The 21,000-nt window shown below is 38.9% G+C and overlaps 2 protein-coding genes across 10 annotated transcripts in view; one reads left to right on the forward strand and one right to left on the reverse strand.

Moving 5' to 3' along the window:
* The window catches only part of METTL8 (methyltransferase 8, methylcytidine), an 87,427-nt gene extending 73,719 nt beyond the window's left edge, over positions 1–13,708 (reverse strand). Inside the window, exon 1 of one of the 5 annotated variants that reach the window (XM_045480173.1) lies at positions 13,327–13,703. The gene's annotated coding sequence lies outside the window, so the exon portion shown is untranslated. Of the gene's footprint in view, positions 1–1,924; positions 2,142–13,326 lie in introns of those variants that run through there. The other 4 variants (XM_045480175.1, XM_045480176.1, XM_045480177.1 and 1 more) reach the window with 4 other exon arrangements.
* The window catches only part of DCAF17 (DDB1 and CUL4 associated factor 17), a 49,482-nt gene continuing 42,164 nt past the window's right edge, over positions 13,683–21,000 (forward strand). The window contains exons 1-3 of one of the 5 annotated variants that reach the window (XM_045480169.1): positions 13,683–14,158; positions 14,563–14,666; positions 17,114–17,204. In XM_045480169.1, coding sequence (XP_045336125.1) covers positions 14,033–14,158; positions 14,563–14,666; positions 17,114–17,204 — 321 coding nt within the window. In that variant the 5' untranslated portion in view covers positions 13,683–14,032. Of the gene's footprint in view, positions 14,159–14,293; positions 14,454–14,562; positions 14,667–16,550; positions 16,811–17,113; positions 17,205–21,000 lie in introns of those variants that run through there. The other 4 variants (XM_045480168.1, XM_045480170.1, XM_045480172.1 and 1 more) reach the window with 4 other exon arrangements.

Raw genomic sequence — 21,000 nt, forward strand, 5'->3', positions numbered from 1 at the left:
TTCTTCGGCTTAATTTCTAATATAGTAAACATTGACAACTATGATCCATATAAATAAAAGCTCTTGGGGGTATAATTTTTCAGTGTCAAGGAGTCCTGAGACCAAACAGTTGGAGAACTGCTGCCTTTTGGCTTAATTTTCTGGGGTGACCAGGAGAATGGCAGGACTACTAATTTTTTTAAAAAAGAGCATGATGGGGGCGCCTGGGTAGCTCAGTCAGTTAAGCGTCTGACTTCGGCTCAGGTCATGATCTCACAGTTCATGAATTCGAGCCCTGCATTGGGCTCTGTGCTGACTGCTTAGAGCCTGGATGGTGCCTGCTTCTGATTCTGTGTCTCCCTCTGTCTCTGCTCCTCCCCTGCTCATGCTCTGTCTCTCTCTCTCTCCTTCAAAAATAAATAAAAACATTTAAAAAAATTTAAAAAGAGCATGATGGCTTCATTAAGTATTTGACTTATCATTTTGGCAAAGTGAAATGTTGTGATCAGTGGTATAGAAAAACAAGCATACTCACACACTGTCAGGGGAGACTGCATTGAGAAATCTTTTGAGGAAACTGTCAATACAAATGAAAATTCTTTTTTTTCTGAATTTTTTAATGTTTATTTATTTTTGAGAGAGGAAAAGAGAAAGAGGGAAAGAAGAAGCAAGCACAAGCGGGGAAGGGCATAAAGAAAGGGAGACACAGAACCCGAAGCAGACTCTGCACTGTCAGCATAGAGCCCAATGTGGGTCTTGAACCCACGAATCACAAGATCATGACCTGAGCCGAAGTCAAACATTTAACCGACTGAGCCACCCAGGCGCCCCCGTATGAAAATTCTTGAAGAATAAATTTGATGGAAAATTCAATTTCTAGAATTATATCCTAAGAATGTAACCAGAAGAATATATTAAGCATTTGTCACGGCACTGTTGTACATTATCCTGAAAAACTGTACACCATCTAGTCATCTTCAGAAAACTGACTGAATTACTGTATATCCATGTAAGGGAAAATCATGTAGCTACTTAAAAATGTTACTTAGGGACTCCTGGGTGGCTCAGTGGGTTGAGCATCTGGCTCTTGATTTCAGCTCAGGTCAAGATCTCATGGTTTATGAGATAGAGCCCTGCATCAGGCTCTGTGCTGACTGTGTGGAGCCTGCAAAAATATTGCTTATAAACCTAAATTTACTGATATGGAAAGAAGTCCGTGATTTTTTTAGGTGGGGGAAAAAATAGGGTACAAAATCGTACCTTTAGTAAGATCTCATTTTTAAAAATTAATATATGTAATAACAAATATACATATGTATAGGAAAAGTCTGGAAGAATTTACAGTTTTCTCTGATTGAAATGCTCAAGGAGTTCCTTCTATTTTCTTCTTCACACATCTCAAATGTTCTTTTTCTTTTTAAGTAAACTCAAATAACCTTTATATTCAGGAAACTTATAAAAATATTTTTACAATCGCTATGTATATAAACTCTACACAATATCCACAGGTAGAGGATCCGTGCTTGGGAAGGAAGGAAAAAAAGATGGTATGGGCAGTAGTAATAGTAACACTCGAAAAGTCTCAAAGTCTTTTTTCTAACAGTCACCCATTTACATGGAGGAAAAGATGCCATGGAACCTGTGAGAGCCTTGAGAGCCTTGGTAAGGGGACCCAGACAGGGTGCTGTAGACAGTTGGATCCAGGACCCATTTACCCTAGGGCCATAGAAGTTCAGAGAAAGATCAGTTTTAAAACACTTCGATTTGTTAGACCACATAAGGCCAATAACTGCAGATGCTCAGACGGTAGGGGCAAAGAATCCAGAAAGAGAAAGAAATTATTGGAAAAAGCAAAGAGTAGCAGGAGGTGGTGCTAGAAGGAGGTGGTGCTAGAAGACCCATGCTAGAAGACCAAACTCCAATTATCTAGAAACTTCCTACTCACCAACTATGGCAGGTACTTGCCACATTGCTAAGTGACATTAAGACTGCTCTCTCTTTCCATTTGGTAACTGTGTTTTTGGTGTGCCAGAACCTTTTCATTTATAGTACTTCTTAATCATCAGACAGCAAACACAGATGGCACCAGTCAGGTCTGCCCAGCCTAGCCTTTGAAGCCAGCTCCTGGGAAAGCTTGTGCACCCTCTGCTGGTCAGCTCCACTCCAGGACAAGAGGGTCTGTGTCCTACAGAGACAATTTCACAAATCACAGGGATACACTTTTGTGTTCTCTATATAGCTAATTTCAGCAAAGAGCTTGGAAATCATTTCCTCAAACTGCCACCTGAAGGAAACAATTACAGATAAAAACAATGCCTTCCTTTGTTACACCAAAGAAAAACATCATAAAAACTAAAGTACTGTGAGAAAATACACCATAAAAGGCATGTTAAATTCAAATGATTTCATCTTATTATATAATTAAATAAGTAAAGGCATGCAACACCTAATCTGACTATAAGGCTCCATTAGAGTTTTACTCTGGTCGAAAACCTGAGAATTACTATAACAATAATATCTGCCTAGGTTTTGTAATTTACAAAAAGCTCTCACATTCACTTTTACAACTCATCCTTACAATAATACAATAAGTAAGGGAAGGAGGCAGGACAAGCATCTTTATCACCATTTTACAGATGTGGGAGACGAGGCTCAAAGAGGTTACATGTGTTGCCTCATTCGCACAGCTATCAGACTCCATACCCCAAGCAGGCTTCCTGACTCCAAATGCTATGGTCTACTCAGTACACTATTACACCTAAGCTGCTGATCTATAAGGAGTTTTCAATAGAGCTGGTATGTATTTCAGGCAGAGGAGTAAAAAGCCTAAAACCTATGTTTTTATAATACATTCCATTTTGTTTCAAAAGTCACCAAAACTTCAGATGCTGAACTCTAAATCTGGGGATTTGTACTGTAGGCAGTGCTTTGTCCTAAAATAACATGAGTGTTTGTTTGTTTTTTTTTTGTTTTGTTTTTTTTTTTTTGAGAGACAGAAAGAAAGAGAGAGAGAGAAAGAACGAGTGGAGGAGGGGCAGAGAGAGAGGAAGAGAGAGAATCCCAAGCAGGCTCCTTGGTACCAGCAGAGCCTGATGTGGGGCTTGATCTCACGAATCATGAGATCATGACCTGAGCTGAAATCAAAAGCCATATGCTAAACCAACTGAGCCACCCAGGCGTAACCAAATACCAGTTTAACAAGGGGAGTGGACATTTTAATAAGAAATCTACTGAAAACCAAATAACATTAACTTCGGAATTTCTATATGTGGCATGTCTATGCCCATAAAGGGTAGATCCTACCAGGCTTTGTACCTTCTGCATTCACTTGGTCAATTCTATTTATTTGGTTTGAAACGGGGTGGGAATCCTCACGTTCTGGTCCTTTCTCTTGAATCTTTACAATCTTAATAATTTCTCCCTTATGAAAAAAGCATTATGGATACTGTTTTGTTGGACACTTCAGCATGCTGAAAAAGATTCAGTGTAATTCAGCTATAAACACAGAGATCCCCAAAACGAAAGATCAAAACAAAGTAGTAATGATAAACAGAATCAAACATTATATAGCACTTGCTATGTGCCAGGCATTACTTTAAATGCTTTACTATGTTACTCATTTAGTCCTCCCAAACAGATAAATAAGTGAGGCATAGACAAGTTAAAGTAATTCTAGTTAAGTAGGATACCCTGGTTGGTATAGCTAGTACGTTTTGAGGCTGAGATCTACACACAGGCAGGCTGGTAACTGAGTTCATCTTAAGTTTACTTTTAAAATGCAATAGGGGTACCTAGGTGGCTCAGTTGGTTAAGCATCCAACTCTTAATTTTGGCTCAGGCCATGCAATCATGGTCTGTGAGATTGAGTTCCGTGTCATGCACTGCGCTGGCAGTGAGGAGCCTGCTTGGGATTCTCTGCCTCTCTCTCTCTCTCTCTCTCTCTCTCTCTCTTTCTTTCTGCCCCTCCCCCACATGTGCACGCACGCCTATTGCATTTCAAAAGTAAACTTTTAATTTTAGAATAGTCTAAGATTTACAGAAAAGTTGCAGATAGTACAGAAAGCTCCCATATTCTAACCTAGTTTCCTATATTACTAAAATCTTACACTAGCATGGTAATATGTTACAATTAATAAGCCAATACTAATACATTACTATAAACCTAAGCCCATACTTTATTCAAATTCCCTTTATCTTCATTCGATGCATTTTTCTCTCATAGAATTCCATCTAGGGCAACATGTTATATTTTGTGATCAGGTCTCCTTAGGCTCCACTTTGGCTCTAATAGTTTCTCAGACTTTCTTTGTTTTTGAAGACCTTGACAATTTTGAGGAATACTGACCAGGTATCTTGTAGAATGTCCCTCAATATTTATGAGATGTTTTCCTCATGATTAGACTGGGGGTTTGGGTCTTAGGGAAAAAAACTACAGAAGTAAAGTGCCATTCTTATCACATCATATCAAGGGTATTCACGATATGAATATGACTTATCAGGGTTAATGTTAACCTTGATCACCTGGCTGAGGCAGTGATTGACAAGTTTCTCCACTGTAAACTTATTCCCTTCCTCCTTTCCATACTGCATTCTTTAACTTTTTTTTTCAGTATTTATTTTTGAGAGGAAGAGACAGAGCGTAAGCGGGAAAGGGGCAGACAGAGGGAGACACAAAATCCAAAGCAGGCTCCAGGCTCTAAGCTGTCAGCACAGAGCCTGAAGCGAGGCTCGAACTCAAGAGCTGTGAGATCATGACCTGAGCTGAAGTCGGTCGCTTAACCGACGAGCCACCCAGTGGTCCCTCCATACTGTATTCTTTAGAAGGAAGTCACTATGTGCAGTCACACTTAGGGAGTAGCGAGTTATGCTCCACTTCTTTAAGGGCAGAATAGCTACATAAATTATCTGGAATTCTTTTACATGGGAGATTTGTCTCTTCTCCCCCATTTATTTACTCAATCACTTGTTTCTATCAGTATGGATTCAAAGACATTTCTTTTACACTGTGGGTTATAACCCGATACTATTTTATTTATTGCTCAAACTGTTCCTGTTTTGGCTATTAAGAGTTCTTTCTTCTATAGTTTCTTTCTATAGTTGGCTCCTATGTTCTTTTGACATATTCTCATCATTGTGTTTTTGTTTTGGAGCACTTGCCTTATTTTCTGGCACTACAAGATACTGCAGGCTCATGTTGTATATTCATTAACCCAATCCTAGAATCAGCTACTTCTCCAAAGAGTGCCTGTTTCTTTTATTGGGGAATGGACCAGGTACTGGGTGTGCTCCTTGCTACAAGATTGCTTCTAGGCCCTCTCAACTGACAAAACAAGGAAATATATGTGGGAATACTAAACCTTGTATAAACAGGTTTTTATAAATGCTTCTACATGTATCTACCATTATCTATAGCAAGCTAGAGTTCATACTTTATCAACTAGAGTACAGTGCTTATGAACAGTTCCTACTGCCTTTAGTTTTAGTCTCATTTTCAAGTTACTTGGCTCCTTTCAGTGAAGTTATTAAATACATTTATAATACAATTAGATTCTTTTATCAGTCTGCCCTCCATCCTGAATCCCATTTCCCCTTATTTATTTTTAAAATTTGCATGTGTCAAGGTTTACTCTTTGTGCTGTAGAGCTCTGTGGGTTTTAACAAATGCACAGTGTCATGTATCCACCATTTCAAAACCATGAAATAGTTTCACCACACAAATCAACCCTCTTCTCTCCTTAAACTACCTGTTTTGGTTACATTTCCCTAACAGAGAATGTACTAGACATCATTGGTTCTCATCCTTTCCCCTTACAACAACGAGTTGACATTTATAAACTCATGTAATTCTCACTTCAATCCTGAGTATTTCCTCTTAGCAGGTGATTGAATGAAACTCAGAGAGAATAAGTGGCTTGGTTAAGATCCCACTAAGTGGTGGTGCTGGAGCTACAACTTGTGCCTCTTGACTCCTGGTATGATGCTCTTTCTACTACATAACACGGCTTCCTTGCTTCCAGCTGGAAGAGAGATGGTTATGCATAGAGACAAGAAGACAGAAGTGATGGTAAGTGATCATATCTTACATTAACAGAAGTCTTTACACTAAAAATACTAAAGTGGAATTGTAGGGGTGCCTGGGTGGTTCAGTTGGTTAAGTGACTGACTTCGGCTCAAGGATCATGAGGTCAAGCCCCACATCAGGCTCTCTGCTGTCAGTGCAGAGCCCGCTTCAGTTCCTCTATTTCCCTCTCTGTTCCTGCTCCACTCTCATGGTGTGTGCACTGTCTCTCTCAAAAATAAATACATAAACGTTAAAAAAAATAAAGTGGAATTGTAGTTCTGGTAATTTGGTGAACTGACACCCCAAAAACCTTTCTGTTATAAAATACTCCCAAAGGCTGAATAAAAACATTAAAAAAGGGGCGCCTGGGTGGCTCAGTCGGTTGAGCATCTGACATTATCAGATTAAAGGAAAAAAATTATATGATTATGTCAGCAGATATACAGAAAGTAGTTGATTAAATTCAACACCCATTCATGATTAAAAATCAAATAAACAAAGGGTGCCTGAGTGGCTCATTAGATTAAGTGTCGGACTCTTGATTTCAGTTCAAGTCTTGATCTCATAGTTGTAGGATCAAGCCCTGAGTAGGGCTCTGAGCTGAGTGTGGAGCCTGCTTAAGATAGTCTCCCTCTCTCTCTCTCTCTCCCTGACTCCCCTTCTGCCCCTTCACCCAACTCATGCATGCTGTCTATCTCTCAAAATAAATATTTTTTTAAAAAAATCAAATAAGACTTTTAGCAAATATGGAATGGAAGAGAATTTCATTAATCTGATTAAGAGTAGCTATCAAAAACTTACAATGTTATCTTAATGGTGAACTGTTAGAAATATTCTGTTTATAAACATGAATAAAACAAGAATGGCCACCTTCACCAGTTTTATTCATTGTATTAGAAGTCCTGGCCAGCACAGTAAGAAAAGAAAGAGTAATAAATGGGAAGAGTTGAGAAGGAAGTAATAAAGCTGTCACAGTTTCCTGAGGACATGATTATCTACATAGAAAAATCCCCCAAATCTTACAAATGACTTTTTTTGTTTTTGTTTTTGTTTTTTTACAAATGACAATTATTATTGCTAAAGATAAAGTTTGTCAAGGTTGCTAAATAAAAGACCAATATACAAAAAGAAAATTTGCATTTTTATATGCTAGCAAAAATATAGTTAGAAAATCTAATTTAAAAATTTACCATTTATAACACTGACCAAAAATATAATGTACTTAGGAAGTTTAAAATATGCAAATCCCTTATGAAAAAAATTATAAAACTTCATTGAAAGACACTACAGATCTAAATAAATGGAGAGACATATGGTCTTCATAAGTAGGATAATTTGATATGGTAAAGATGTTAGTTCTCTTCAAGTTGATACACAGATTTAATGCTATTCCAATCAAAATTCCAATAAGGTTTTTTTTGTGGAACTGAAGCAGATTTAAAAAGGTATTTGAAAATGCAAAAGGCAAAAAAGAAATAAGATACTCCTGAGAAAAAGGAATAAGGTAGAAGATTTGTCCTACCAGCTCTCAAGCCTTACTATAAAAGTGGTCAGGTATTAGCCCAGTAATAGAAATACAACAATGGAACAGAAAACACAGACTAGAAACAGACCTAATTACAAATGTAAACTTGATATACAATGAAGTTAACACTGCAGATCTGTGAAGAAATGAGGGAACCTCCAAAAAAATAGTTCTGGGACAACTGATTTTTCATGTAGGAACAAAAATTAGGAATAATAAATGGGTGTTCATTTAAGCTGCCAAGTTTGTGGTACTTTGTTACACAGCAAGAGAAAAGAAATACATTCTTTAACATGTATACCAGGAGACAGGTTAAAGGATGTCTGTAACAGTACTTTTCTAGGAATAAAAAACTTGAAAGAAACAAAAGCCCAGTCAGTAGAAGATGGATAAATTGTAGTAAATTCATACAATTAAATACTATATAGCAGTAAAAATAAATGAACTATAGTACTTTGTCAAGTATAATGTTGAAGAAAAAATAGGTGGGGTGCCTGGCTGGCTCAGTTGGTAGGGCACGTGCGGCTCTTGATCTTGGGATTGTGAGTTCAAGCCTCAGGTTGGGTGTAGAGATTACTTAGAAATAAAAAATTTTTTTAAAGGGAACTTTTTTTTTTTTGACAGAATGCAGGTGCAGGGGGTGGGGAGTGGCAGAGGGAGGGAGGGAAAGGGAGAGAGAGAGAGAGAGAGAGAAGGAATCTTAAGCAGGTTCCATACCCAGTGTGGAGCCTGATGTGGGCTCGATCTCACAACCATAAGTCCATGACCTGAGCTGAAATCAAGAGTCGGACGCTTAACAGACTGAGCAACCCAGGCATTTGAGAAATAAAATCTTTAAAAAAAAAAAAAGAAAAGAAAAAAATAGACAAATTGTAGAAGAGTACACATATATTGTATGATTCAATTTATATATGTTCAAAAACACTTATAAGTTAACAATATTTTATTTATATAAAGAGGAAAGAGGGATCTGGGAACCAGGAGAGGCACCTAGGAGATGTCAAAGTTGCAGGTAATGCTCTAAAGTTTTGTTTTGTTTTGTTTTTTAAGTCAGAGTATAAATCATGACCGTGAGATGGAGATCTGAGCTGAGGTCAAGAGTCAGACGCTTTACTGACGGAGCCTCCCAGGCACCCCTCTTCTGGGTTTGTTTTTTTTAAGTTGATGATAAATACATGTGCATTCATTTCATATTTTTTATACATTATGCTATGTTATCTATACATGTTCTTTAAATAAAATAATTTTAAAATAAGAATAGTTTATAATCATTACTATCAATCTTTAAGCCTAATCTTTCTGGATTTTGTATATGCATGAATGTACTTCATGTTTAAACAAAATGTGAAAATATACAGTGAAAAGGAAACATGAGAACCAAACTTGTGGTCAAAAGCCTCAGTAATTTCAAAATAAATTTCCAAAAGTGATTCTCACCTAAAGTACACCAGCTACCTGCTAACTGGCCTATTTCACTCTTGTTGTTAAAGGGAATGTTAGCCTATCACTAGTGATTTTTCCATCACACTATCATGGTCCCACATGCTCTGACCCCTGCCCCTTCTGGGACCTGATTTTACTTCCTTCTTCCCACATTCCTAACCACAGAACAGAACCTAACATTCTTTAGCATCAGTGTGTAAAAAGCTGATATGTACATTTAATAAAATCTAGGTATTGTTTCATAGACACCACATCATAAGTAGTTCCCTATTTTCCATTTGTTCTGGGGAGTTTGGAGAGGGTTATTGTGGTTCTGCTTTATTATGATTTCACTTGAATCTTTTATTTTCTTCATTGTTAATATCCACTACATTAGGAGTCTTATCAACTCTACTTCCAAGATATATCCTGAATCTGTTCACTTTTTTCCATTTCTCCCGCTACCACTCCAGTCGAAACACTATTATCGCTTACCTGGACCAAGTGAACAGCCTGTTCACTTGCATTCTTATCTCCTCACAGTACATTTTCCACACTATAGCCATAAAGATCTTATTATATCACAAATTAGATCATGTCACTCTCCTTCAAAGCCTCCTTTGGCTTTGAATAAAATCCAAAATTCCTTATGCCTGATATAACTTGGTTCTGGCTTACCTCTCCAAGTTCATCTCCCTCACATGCACTATAGAGTCACACTGGCCTGACAGTTTTAGAATAAGCCAAGGTTGTTATTGCTTTGGGAACCTTGCATTCAAGCATTTTCTGCCTGGACTACTCTAACCTCAATTCTTTGCAGACTCACTCATCCTCATCATTCAGGTCTCAGCTCAGAAGTCCAATCTGCAAGAGGCCTTCCCTGACCACTCTAGCTAAAATAAAGCAGGGCTTCCTGGGGCGCCTGGGTGGCACAGTCGGTTAAGCGTCCGACTTCAGCCAGGTCACCATCTCGCGGTCCGTGAGTTCGAGCCCCGCGTCAGGCTCTGGGCTGATGGCTCAGAGCCTGGAGCCTGTTTCCGATTCTGTGTCTCCCTCTCTCTCTGCCCCTCCCCCGTTCATGCTCTGTCTCTCTCTGTCCCAAAAATAAATAAACGTTGAAAAAAAAAATTAAAAAAAAAAAAAAAAGCAGGGCTTCCAACCATACTCTACCAAGCACATCACCCTGTTTTGTCTTCTTCATGGCCCTTATCACTACCTGAAATTTTATTTTTGTAATCTATGTATTTATCGTCTAACTCCCTCCACACGTAGAGGCTTTGTCTATCCCATTCACTGCTATACCCTATGCCAAAATAGTTCCCAGCACAAAGTACATGAAAATAATTACATGCTGAATGAATGACCTCTTGTGGTTTTGTCTCTGAACAATTTATCTCTGAACAAATGTTCAAGTTTAATAACCTGAGTGCTTTACCATGCTTCTTTAAACAAAGAACATGAACAAAAAGCATTTTATTAACTTCTGAATTCATATCTCTTTGTCTTTAAATATCATGATAGGGGTGCCTGGCTGGCTCAGTTGGTAGAGTATGTGACTCTTGATCTTAGGATCATGAGTTTGACCCCACATTGGGTGTAGAGATTACTAACAAAATAAATTTAACAAAATATATATTAAAAAACATCGTGGTAAAGATAGCTAAGTATTCTGTTAAAACACATGACACAGACTGAAAAAGAAAAACAAGAAACAAAAAAACAATGTTTGTTCTAGGTCTTAAATTGAGAAGTCATTTTCAAATCCTAAACTAGGGATATCTGTGCATGCCATTTTACCCTCAACAAATGGAAAAAATATCTACTTATAGGTAGAACTGTTGGGGATTCAAGTTTTTAAAAAGTTATTTCTTCTTATGAACACTGTGGTTTCCTACTGATTTAAAGAAAAAAGGGAGACTAAATCTGCATGTATGTTGAAAGTACTTAGTTGCCAATAATAGATTCTATACAATGTCCTTAGAACAGTCAATTTATTCAACATACATATGCATCTTTTGTATACTGCCTAAAATGTGGTTAATGCATATGTATGTCGAATGAACGAATGGACTACTCTAAAAACAGTATGTTGGGGGGCACTCAGTACAGCATGCAACTCTTGATCTTGGGGTCCTGAGTTCAAGCCCACACTGGGTGTAGAGCCTATTAAAAAAAAAAGCATAAAAACAATGTGTTGGGAAGACCAACAAACAATAATTCTAATACAGTGCTACAACCAATGTATGCAGAGAAACATGTTAGAAGAAGCAAGTCTATACCTGAAGTGAAGGGGTCAGGAAAAGTGTGAGTGGAGGTGTGATACCTGGGATGAGTTACAAGATAAAACAGACAAGAGAAGGAAAGGGAGGGAGTTCCAAAGAAAAGTTGAAAGGCCCATTGGCTTGAGTAAGTGAGCAACATGTCAGAGCCACAAGAGCAAATGTTAAGTAACGATGGACAAGGAAATAAGGCTGAGAGTGTGGGCAAGATGCAGATAGAAGTGCCCTGTACACCACATTAAGGGATTCAGATGTTGTCCTGTTCGGCACCTATTCAGACCCCTAGGGATTTGTACAACTTGATAAAAATCAACAACAAAAACATTTTTTTAAAAAGGATACTCTGGATTATCTGAATGACCCCCTTATAATTGAATACTGTCATAAGATTTCAGTTTACATGTTTGTGTTTAGCATTGCACTGGCAAACAAGTGGTACCATTTGTCACTGGCATAGGTTAATGAGAAAGAAATGGGGACTACTTTGTGTAAATCATGTTGTTTGACAAGTGAAGATCAAATGAAATCATGACACATTGAACAAAGGCAGGCTTTGCCGTGGTTTAAAAAAAGAAAAGAGGTGAAGGCACTGAGTAATCTCAACACAAGTACAATATGGACAGGGCTTTTGTAAAGAAGTTATGCTATGGAGGACAGTGAATATTTGCTTTTGGAGCATATCAGGTCCAACAAAAACTGTCTCATTGGTAACAATGAATAAGTATTCATTTGAATTTATTTGTTTCATAATTGTGCTTCATTTAACTTATAACTGGGAGTTATAGTTGTATAAGATATACAACATAAGGAGTGTATATATAGTTTTATATTTGCATATATTTAACATACTAAAAATATTTTAAGTTAACAATGGAGAATCCTGGGTATCCACTCAGGCTTCAGAAATTCTGCTCTGAGTGATTGGGAGCCACTGAAAGATTTTAATAAGGAAATGACAAATTTGTGCTTTAGAAAAATCACTCTGGCAGCAGGATGGAGAATTCGAATTGAAAGTACTTAAGTAAGGCAGAAAGGAGGGTACTTAATATAATAATGTGATGAAGTGGTGGGGCCCTAAATTACGCAGGGGATATAAAAAGGAGATGGAAAAGAGAATCAAAAGGACTTGGTTGTGGGTGAGAAAGGGAGGGTATCCAGGATGACTGCCCTCTGGGTGACTTGGTGGTGAGATAAAGACAACAGGAAGACAAACAAGTGAGGGTGAAGGGGGATGAGAAAAGAGAGAGATGATGAATTTAAGTCAGCAATGATTTGAATTTCATTTCATCCAAAGAAAATCCAGTTCTCCTTTCTGGGTCCCAGTTTTCTCAGTGACAGCTGCATTCATGAATTACCAAATTAACTATTACAGTGCGCTCTAAAAATATACAAAGCGCTCCACAGTATGCTGTAAATAAGTCATGAAAAATCAGCAAAAGCTCAAGCCCTGAAGGAAATATTTTAAGTTAACAATAGAGAACCCTGGGTATCCGGGACACAATTTTTACCAAACACTTAAATTGTGACCCAATGCACTCACCCAGTACTGCACTCTTTGCTGTCAGTCAAATGCAATCACTCCCTTGCCCACGTATGAAAGAGAGGTGGCATGTTAAGCCCACGTGGGAGACGCAAAGACACGACCCTTAACGGACTTGCAAAGCAATCCCCGAGGGCACATGTAGTGCATGATTACGGAAAATGTAGTGTAGCGGGAACTTTGACCCTATAGGCAGGGGTAGGCGACCAAGTTACCTTTTACTTAGAGGAATCAACGTGGAGTATCTTACAGTCCATTAAGAATGTAAACATTTCATATTTTATTAGCAAAAGAAGAGAAAAAAGAGGCGAGAGGAAGGAAAATGCAGCAATTATCGCAAAACCAGCCTTGTGTCCCCCGCAGGCCACAAAAGGAGAGAGTAAGTCAATCCTAGTTTGGTGGGAATGCCAGCATCTTCCACCACTAACTCCTACTACAACAGCATTGTGCTTCTAGACCCGAAATGTTTAACCGTCAACCTCATCCAAAGTGCGACTGAAGGGAAAGCCGCGGGCCGTACCTTTAGCACAGGACACTGCTTTGGAAAGAGGGGGGATGGCTTTCAACACAGCGCCCCTCCCGGCGCTCGGCCAGGGCCTCCTAGAGCGAAAGTCGGGAGCTGAGAGACTCGAGGGTAACCGGGCGGCAAGGTTTACACAGCTAAGCGAGACCAGGAGGCGGCAACACAGCGCCCCTAGGGTTCTGCCCCGCTCGGTACGCAGACCCGGAAAAGGGGGGGCGAGCTCCACGGCGCAGCCTCGGCGCCGCCAGAGGAGGAGGGGCTGGGCGGGGTCTCGGCTGGTTGGGGCGGGGCCGGCACCAGAGCTCTCTTCCCGCCGCCTGATGGGAATTGTAGTTCTGGGAACGAGCCAGGTTCCCTCAAAGGGCTCTGGGAACTACATCTCCGGGTGAGGAGGGTACGGCTCCGGCAGGCCGCGCGTTGCGGGGGCGTCGCACTGTCCGCAGCCCGGTCCAGACTTGCAGAGTGTTTAAGTGGCAGGCCGGGAGGGGTATCTTTTCCTTTACTCTGCGCTCAGGCAGCGCCAACCCCTCCTTCCCTCCCCCCACTACCGTGCGCTCCCTGCCCGGCTCCCCGCGTCAGCTTTTCCTGGGCCCCTGGATGAGCTGGGGCCTGGAGGTTCGAAGGTAACGGCCTCTGCCTGGCGCGGAAGCGAGGGGCGCGCCCCTCTTCAGCCCGGCAAACCCCGCCCCCGGCCCTTGCCTCCATGGGCCCAACTCAGAAACCCAACGTGTGCCGCCAGCTGAGCCGCCGGGCGCTGGGCTTCTTCTCGCGGGACGCAGGCGTGGTGCAGAGGACGAACCTGGGCATCCTGCGGGTGCTGGTGTGCCAGGTGACCGCCGGCTGCTGGGAATGGGGCCAAGGGCAGAGGGGCGACTGGCGGCTAAGCCTCCTGCTGGGGTGCAGTTTTTACTCGTTAGCGCTTCCTTTTAAGAAGATCACAGGTGATGGACAGGGGTATCCAGGCCCTGAACCTGGGGAATTAGTAAATAGCTATTAATAGAACCACCGTATGCTTTTAGTTTTAAGCTTCTTATGTCTTCCTGCAAACGGTCTTCCTAAAATTTGGTCACACCGCGTAAAACGTGAGGACAGAGTGAGGGAGAAATGAACATGTTTTAAATAACGTACGTGGAATTACTTTGAAAACTGTAGATTTAATTATCCCACTTAATATTGCTGCAGGGTAGAGACTTACGAGTTATTTCCTAAACCAAAATTCCTTGTGTCTTTCAGGAAAGTACTAAATTTAAGAATGTTTGGACAACTCATTCCAAGTCACCTATAGCCTATGAGAGAGGAAGAATATATTTTGACAATTATCGGTGCTGTGTCAGCAGGTATCTTGGTGAACGTTTTTCCTGTAATTCACCTCACTGTTGATCTTGACTCATTTTTATAGAACCACATGCTTTATCAATGTTTAATGAAATAGGAGAATGGAAAAATGAGCCCAAAAGAAGAGTAGGTGGTAAATGGGTATAATTTTAAAATCTTCTTAAACCCAAAGTTAGAGGTTTCATCTTTGCAAGTACCAATTTAGAATGAATTTACTTTATAGTGCAGGCAAAATGATAGGTTACTCAGAGTATGGTGTAGTGTTTTATTCTGCTTAGAAGAGGGCAGAGTCAAGGAAGTCAGGTATCTAATAATTATATGCTGCTTTAGAGAAAAATTTCTTTAAATAAAAAAAAATTTTTCAATGTTTATATTTGAGAGAGATAGAAGGACAGTATGCTAGTGGGGAGGGGCAGAGAGAGAGAGACTGAGACTGAATCTGAAGCAGGCTCCAGGCTCTGAGCTGGTGCGACAGAGCCCCAAGCAGGGCTCGAACTCTCCACCCTTGAGATCATAACCTGAGCTGAAGCTGGACGCTTAACTGACTGAGCCACCTACGTGCCCTGGGAAGAAGTTCTATGTTTTGTTTTGGAAGTACTTGCCTTTCTTTGTTTTAAGAGAAAATTTTCGAACATGCTTCAGAGAAAATAGTGTAGTGAGCGCCCATGTACTAATTACCTAAATTCAAAGATGATCCAAATTTTGCTGCATTTGCTTATCTATGCCATTGCTCACTTTTCCTTTATCTTTTTACGAAGTATTTTAAAGCATATTCTAAACACCATGCTTTGCTTCTATAAAAAATATTAGACATTTTCTTTCTCTTAACAGCTTGATTAAGATGTAATTCACACACTGGTGCCTAGGTGACTCAGTCGGTTAAGCACCTGACTCTTGATTTTGGCTCAGGTCAGATCTCTCAGTTCCTAGATTCGAGCCCCATGTCAGGCTCTGCACTGACAGTGCGGAGACTGCTTGTGATTCTGTCTCCCTCTCTCTTTGCCTCTCTCTCTCAAAAATAAATAAATAAACATTTTTTAAAAGATATAATTCACATACTATACAATTCGCCAGTTTAAAGTATACAATTTGATGATATTTAGTTCATTGAATGTTCATTCAATGATAGGAATTTTGGTGAACCCTTGTGGTTCATATAGGCAGCCAACACTACAGTTGACTTTAGAACATTTTCATCACCTCAAAAAGAAAGTTTATTGCCTTTAGCTATTGCCCCAATACCCACATCATCCTCAGCCCTAAGCAAGTGCTAGTCTGTTTTCTGTCTCTATAGATTCATCTGTTCTGGACATTGCATATAAATTGAATCACATAGTATGTGTCTTTTGTGATTGGTTTCTTAGTAGATTACCAGTTGATAATAAAAGATATAATTCAAGAACAGCCAGATGGAAGAGTTGCATAGGCAAGTTACATGCGAAAGGGCGTGGAATATCCATGCTCTTTGAGCACTCTACTCTCCCTGAATGTCCATGTGTTTACCAACCTAGAAGCTTCTCCCTTTGTTAATATATACATTTCAGGGTGCCTGGTGGATCAGTTGGCTGAGCATCAGACTCCAGCTCAGGTCATGATCTCGCATTCCTGGTTTCAAGCCCCATATCAGGCTCTGTGCTGACAGCTCAGAGCTTGAAGCCTGCTTCAGATTCTGTGTCTCCCCCTCTCTCTGCCCCTCCCCTGCTCGCACTCTGTCTCTCTCTCTCAAATACAAGCAGTAAAAATATTTTTTTTAAATAGTAGCTTAATTTTAAAGTGCATCAGTTAAAAAAAAAGGAAAATATCTATGATCATATCTCAGTAGTAATCAGAGAAGTATAAATTAAAAATAAGGGACTATTTTTCACCTAAAAATTGTAGTTTCAATACTGGCAGAGGTATAAACTTGTTCAATTTTTCTGAAAGGCAGTTTGGGAATTAAAAAAAAAAAAACACCTTAAAGGTATTTCTTTTTTTAACCTATTAATTTTCATTCTAAAATAAAAGGACTCTTTTTATCTAATTTTCATTTTACAATATTGGAATAACAGTTTATGAATGCCATGGAATTCAGCAGAGATATTCACCGTAATCATTCAGGGTTAAAGAAAGAAATCAATATGATCCAACTTTGGAAAATAATCTGCAGGTAAGTATATGTATATAAAGAAAAACCAGAAGAAAATGAACCAAAATGTTAATAATGGTTATTTTTATAATTTTATAGTATTCTAATCTATGTTACTGTATTTTTCAGATTTTTTTCCAGTGAATTTCCTTTTGAATTATGTGATCAGGAAAAAAATGTTAACATTTAGTTAAGAAAAGGAAGACAAAGTAGCAAGTTGTATCTTGGTATTCCAAATCTCTAAATAGAATAAATCACTCAAAGCTGAGCCAACACTGTCTCAATGAATAAGAAGAATAATCATTCATTTTTCTTTTTTCCCAGTGTTGCATCAGAGCCAAGAAAACTTTATGAAATGCCAAAATGTTCCAAATCAGAAAAAATAGAGGATGCTTTATTATGGGAATGCCCAGTGGTAAGATTTATTTTTAGAGTATTTGTTTCTAATGCATTTTTTGCTTAAAAGAACTGATCATTGTTGATATGTAGTATAAAGGAATAAAGCTTTAATATCGTAGTGATTCCTGAATCTTGAAAGGAGTCAAAAGAGAGAGTGTATCCTTTGCTTGTTTTCCCTCAGGAAATAACTTGTATCTTAAAAAATTATATATTAATATTATGAATGTATTTTAAAATTTTGATGCTATTTGTAAATCTTAAAAACTAGAAAAAAGTTATGAACTGATTAAAAGTTTTGCAAGCAATATAAGCTAGTTTAGAGTTATCCTCAGTGTTTAAGAGATCATTCTACTGATTTAAGAGATCATTCTATCAAAATAAGATATTTATTTAGGACAGCAGTTATGTCACATGGCTCTGTGAAAGTAGACTTATAAGTTTCCTCTGTGAATCTTGTTAGGAAAATACTAAGTCAAAAATAAAAAATAAAATAATAAAAGTAATACAAAATACAATAAAATAAAATAATAAGATAAGCTCACTCCATCAGACAGACTAACATTGCCCTGATGTGTATTTTTCAGAACCGTGTTTTCATAAATAGCATCTTCTACTTGCTAGAGGAGTTGAGAGAATTGACTTGTACACAAAATAAGTTTGGAATATTCTGAGTTTAAAAGGCTAAACAAGTTTATTTATAGAATTACTTCTCAGAGCCTTTAATAATACTTACGATAATACTAATGTTCACAGTGATTATCAAACCATTTTCTGAAACTCTTGATTATAGGACTTCCTTTTTTGAGGTATATTTCTACATATTAGTTTTTCATGGGATCATTGTTTTAAGAACTGTACTTATGACATATTGTAGCAAATTAATCAGGTTTTTGAATCTGGCTGGTTGTTTTTTAGGAAAAATAGAACTTAAAATATGTGACCACAAATAATGTTTAAAAGAAAAGAAGCTATCCTTTGAATTTACTATTAAAATTCTCTCTTTTGTCAAAGACTACTGTTTTTACATAAAATTGTAGTTTTCCAGAGCTGCTGCTTTCTTTTCCCTTAGACACTTACTCTTTTTAATTTTTTTTTAACGTTTATTTATTTTTGAGACAAAGAGAGACAGAGCATGAATGTTCAGGGTCAGAAAGAGAGGGAGACACAGAATCTGAAACAGGCTCCAGGCTCTGGGCTGTCAGCACAGAGCCCGATGCGGGGCTCGAACTCACGGACCGTGAGATCATGACCTGAGCTGAAGTCGGACGCTTACCCGACTGAGCCACCCAGGTGCCCCTACACTTATTCTTTTTAAAAAGAGACATGTTTTTAAAAATCAGAAAGTTTTGAATCTGTTTTCTTCCCCAATTTCTTACTGAAAGCTGAAAATAACTGTTGTGCCCCCAATATCTAAAGCCTTTTAATCTGTTAAAATTGGTTGGGGGAGGAAGGTGACAGATTTTTTTTTTTTTTTTTTTTATGTTTATTGATTTATTTTTTAAAGAGACAGCAGGGAAGGGGGCAGGGAGATAGGGAGAGAGAAATTCCCCAGCAGGCTCCTCACTGTCAGCGCAGAGCCCCACGTGAGGCTCAATCTCACTTAACCCTTGAGAGCATGACCTGAGCTGAAATCAAGAGTGGGTCGCTCAAACAACTGAGCCAACCACGCACCCCAAGGATGACAGATTTCTTAATTGAGAAAAGTTTTGAAGACACAGTATAAAAACACAAAAAATTTAGAGCAATCCTTGAAAAAATAGAGTTTCTAGTAATCTAATTCCTATTCTCACTTCTCTTTAAACATTTTCTTCTCATTTGAAGTTAAGCAAGATTTTCCATTAAGAAAAACTAAGAAGGTTATCATTTATTGTTGTTAACATATTGATGTGAAACTACATTTAAATTAGGACCCTTTTAGGGGCACCTGGGTGGCTCAGTCAGTTAAGCATCTGACTTGGGCTCAGGTCATGATCTCCCCATTGGTGGATTCGAGCCTCGCATTGGGCTCTGTGCTGACAGCTCAGAGCCTAGAGCCTGCTTCAGATTCTATGTCTCCCTCTCTCTATGCTCCTACCCTGCTTGCATTCTCTCTCTCTCTCAAAAATAATATTAAAAAAAATTTTTTTTAATTAAAAAAAATAAATTAGCACCCTTTTCTGAGACAATGTGTGAAATGCAACTTTTGGTTTAGGAAAATACCTCAAACCTATTATATATGCTACTTCCAATTCTTTTTTTTTTTAAATCTCCAGGAAGTGAGTGGTGCCTGGGTAGCTCAGTCAGTTGAGCATCCAACTCTTGATTTTAGCTCAGGTCATGTCACAGTTTGTGAGATCAAGCCCTGCACTGTTAGTGCAGAGCCCGCTTGGAATTCTCTCTCTCTGCCTCTCCTGTGTATACACACACACACACACACACACACACACACACACACACTCTTCTCTCTCTCTCTCTCTCTCTCCCTCTCTCAAAATAAATAAACATTAAAAAAAATCTCCAGGAGGTGATACTTATGTAAGACACCACAGACTAAAAATGTTTACATCATTATATGTGATTTTAGTGTAAGACTTCCAGTAGTTAAACTTAAACACATATACACACACAACCAAGAAACAAACACAAAAACTGAAAGGAACGACAAATCTTTAAAACCATATATAAAATACCTATGCTTTTATTCTTTTCTATTCACTTTTTAGCCAACGCAAATAGTAGATTAATTTTAACTTCCCTATTCTTAACTTTCGTCGTAGAATTTCCTTTTTCTTTTTAATGTTTATTCATTTTTGAGAGCGGGAGAGAGAGAGTGCAAGCCGGAAAGGGGCAAAGAGAGAGGGATTCAGGGGATCTGAAGTGGGCTCTGTGCTAACAGCAGAGAGCCTGACGTGGGGCTCAAACCCACAAACCCTGAGATCATGACCTGAGCTGAAGTGGGAAGCTTAGGAAGCCTAACTGACTGAGCCACCCAGGCGCCCCCCAAGAACTTCCTTTTTATTTTACAAATTAAAGTAGAACTCTTTGCTTCTCTTTCTTTTCCTGCCTTAGACTTCCACCTTGTGGCAGCTGATCAGTGGCAGGTATGCCCAAATAGCCATTACCTCCCTTTTTGGGGGGTAATGCACTAACAACAGAGGGCATCTTTTTTTAAAAAGTTTATTTTATTTATTTTAGAGAGAGAGAGCACAGAAGGGGCAGAGAGAGAGGGAGAGAATCTCAAACAGGCTCCACGCTGTCAGTGCAGAGCCTGACATGGGGTTCAGTCTCACGAACCATGAGATGACCTGAGCCAAAATCAAGAGTCAGACACTTAACCAACCCAGCCACCAACAGAGGATGTCTTTAAAACCAGGTCCATCTTCTGTTTTTCTTTGGCTGCCTTGATTATGCATTCTAGCTTTTCATTTGGGTTAAGAGTAGAGCTGCAGTGAATCATGGAACAATTTGCCCTCTTGCCATTTTGACTTCTGTCAAAAAGACAGTCTTAGAACAAAGAAACATCTATTCTAGCAGATGACTCTTTTTATTGTTTTTTAAATTTTTTAAAATGTTTATTTTTGAGAGAGAGAAAGACAGAGCACAAGCAGGGAAAGGGCAGAGAGATGGAGACACAGCATCTGAAGCAGGCTGCAGGCTCTAAGCTGTCAGCAGGGCTCGAACTCATGAGCCAGGAGGTCATGACCTGAGCCTAAGTCAGATGCTTAACTGACTGAGCCACCCAGCTGCCCCTTTAGCAGAAGACTATTAATTCTTATGGTTTTAAGAACTGTTATTGTTGTTATCATTGTTATCACAACAGCATTGTTAGTAAT

Source organism: Leopardus geoffroyi, chromosome C1 (genome assembly GCF_018350155.1).
Source record: "Leopardus geoffroyi isolate Oge1 chromosome C1, O.geoffroyi_Oge1_pat1.0, whole genome shotgun sequence".
NCBI classification, from domain to species: domain Eukaryota; kingdom Metazoa; phylum Chordata; class Mammalia; order Carnivora; family Felidae; genus Leopardus; species Leopardus geoffroyi.